Below are 2,984 nucleotides of genomic sequence, written 5' to 3'. Positions count from 1 at the left end.
AATTTGTTAACATACGACCGCCAAGCTATTTTTTATTAACATAATGACATCGGAGGTCTGCATACACACCATTCTCCTCATACCCCATTTGTAAAATTATACTTGATTGTTGTTGTTATTGTTGTAGTATATCATCAACCGTTGAATTCATCACAACAATACCTCCGTGATACCATGAAAGAAAAGAACAGTTGAGGTACATAGGCTTGCTCAGTTGCTTGTGAAGCTAATCTTATTTATGCCCATAGAATCAAAGAACTTCTGAATTTACAGGGAATTCATTTTCCAATAATAGCAATTTCATCTTTTAGAAAAAGTTGAAAAAGAATGGACATCAGACATGTATTCACATTTACTTTTCGCTGACTGACATTCTAAATTGCTATCTCAAACAACCAAATCAGGAGTCACTGCAGGGAGAAAATAGTTGCAAATTATAAGTAAACCATCTTCATTAAAGCAACAGATGAAAATACGTGTATTTCTTTGATAATATAGATGAAATAACATAAATTATTTGCAATCATAACCACAAATTGAACTTGAAATATTGACTGAGAGAAGTATTTCATGATTTCAGTAGTATCATTTTTTCGGACTATAAAATTTATTGTATTCTTGAAAAAAATCACGTATATAAATGATAGAACATACTAACACTTTCTTACGTGAAAGAAAATATCCTAAATTCAGAATATGTAGTACTGCATTGAGGTCATAAAAGCAGTCTAGTCTTCCCTTGTTAAGATCCTGAACCAACAAATGTGAAGAATATTGGCCAAAAAAAGGAGAAAAAAGAGAAATGTGTTTCTTGGCCAAAAGAGAGGTGCCAAATCATCACTCTTTGTCCCTCATTTATATATATATATATAGAGAGAGATATAGATATTCAGCCAAAATTTTGGCGTTGACCACAAGACATTTAAATATGTATTTTCTTGAGTGATCACTTGAGTCATTAGTTTATGCAAATCTTCGCTCAAAAAAAATGTGAAAGAATGGTGGTCGGGTGAAAATGGAGGTGGTGGTGGAAAAAAGAAGTAGAAAGGGAATAAAATGGAATAAGTGCGATGAGGTGACATGTCACGTGTCATCCAGCGATATTCCAGGCCACATGGTATAATATTGTTATGGTGGAGGGCTCTAATGGCAGGGGATAGTTTTGTACCGATTTTATGATGTCATGACAGTGATGGATCAATAGTGTTACGGAAGGTATAAATAAATATTTTCTAATAGTAGATGAGTATTTTTAATCCTTCTCTCCGTAAAACAATTCTAGCATATATCCTTTTACCTTTTAGTTTTCTTGATATTTTGATGCTTAGTTCCATGTCTATGCATTCTTAACCCTTCCACCTAAAGTTATCTGCATCTAGTCCAGGCAGGATAACATGATCATTTATTTTAATCATAATAAATTTTTTGAAGAAGTTTATTACACCTAGTTGCACTTAATTCTAGTAGTCATCCAAAGTTTTTATCCCGGAATAGGGCGACAAACGGACGGGTCGGAACGGATATAGGCGGGTCGAAAACGGATAAGGCAAAAACGATAAGTTATCTGATCCGACTTATATTTAATACGGATATTATCTTTGACTTTTTGAATATAATCGCTTTTGGGAGAATTTCTAGTCTTCCAAACTTGAGGAACCCCAATTTTAGTCTTTACAAAGGTAAAAGTTAAACTCATTAGTTATCCATTGGTTATCCATTTTCTAAGTGAATAATATGATTCTTATCCATATTTGACCCGTTTTTAAAAAGTTCATTATTCAATCCATTTTTTAGTGGATAATATGGGTGGATAATTTTTTTTAATCCATTTTGCCACCATTATCCACGAGCTTCACAAATTCACGAAGTTCAATTCTTCCATCTCCGTTTTTATCAAATGCCATAATCTTCTTCTTGCAATCCTCCACTGAAAATTCAGAGACACCCACTCTACAAATAACTTTCTCCAACTCTTGTGCATCAATGTATCCATCTCCATTCCAATCAAACATATGATCAAAAGCTTCCTTCACCTCTTCCAAACTTGGCTCTGTTTCAGCAAACAAATGCAAAACCTCATCCAAGTCTAGTTCATCTTGAGTAGCATCAATACTTGAGTTTTTAAAAATCATTAGTCTGTCCATTATTATCTCTGTTAGGGCCGTGCGGAAACTAGTAAAGCAAACCTTGAACGACGATAAATTATAAATAAAAGAGACACAAATATTTAACGTTATTCGGTCAACTGACCTACATTCACAAGCAGAGATGAGCAATCTGCTATATATAAAAGAGTACAAAATATCGAGAGAACAACCTCACGAAGAGGCAAACACAAATGGCACACTAACATTTGTCCCGAAAAATTCCCCCCCCCCCCAAACAAGATTCTCAAACCCCTTATGACTACATTGTGGATGCTACTGAATGAGAAGAAAGGATCCTCAAATTTATAGAAGTCCACACCTTTTTCTTCAAAAAAAGGGACTAGCCAAATATGGAAGATTTACAATTTCCTTCTAAAAGAGAAAAAACTCAATTATGGTAAATATGTTGTCATTTCCTTCCAGAGATAAGAAATCCAAATATGGTAAGAAAATCAGGATAAATACCTAATAATTCTCCCCCTTGGCCTGGATTATTTGACAAAATAAACTTGATCCACCTTCTTCACATGATCTTCAACAGATCGCATCTCCAAATCTCCACCACAAAATTTGTCTCAATGTGAGTAGCACTCTCGTCAAATTTCTCGATAAAAATCATGATTACTGTCAAAAAGGTTGCGGCTTGAACTAAACCCAGCAAGATGAACCTGCCTTAAACTTCGCTCTGATACCACTTGTTAGGATCGAAATAATCAGGTGTCATCCGGAAGCTAGTAAAGCAAACCTTGAACGACGACAAAATCAGATAGCAAAAGAAAAATATACCAAAAGAGACAAACATTAAACGTGGTTCCGTTAACGAACCTACATTCACAG

The 2,984-nt window shown here is 34.5% G+C and overlaps 1 protein-coding gene across 1 annotated transcript; it reads right to left on the bottom strand.

The window, feature by feature from the left end:
- Positions 1 to 1,820: 1,820 nt before the first annotated feature.
- Positions 1,821 to 2,144, bottom strand: LOC107823201 (putative calcium-binding protein CML46). The gene has a single exon (XM_016649797.1). It carries the CDS (start codon positions 2,142 to 2,144, stop codon positions 1,821 to 1,823), a length of 324 nt encoding a protein of 107 aa, XP_016505283.1.
- Positions 2,145 to 2,984: the final 840 nt, after the last annotated feature.

This window comes from Nicotiana tabacum, chromosome 24 (assembly GCF_000715075.1).
Source record: "Nicotiana tabacum cultivar K326 chromosome 24, ASM71507v2, whole genome shotgun sequence".
Classification (NCBI taxonomy): Eukaryota; Viridiplantae; Streptophyta; class Magnoliopsida; order Solanales; family Solanaceae; genus Nicotiana; species Nicotiana tabacum.
Note: the sequence above shows the minus strand (reverse complement) of the source record. Positions and strands in the feature narration are given on the sequence as shown.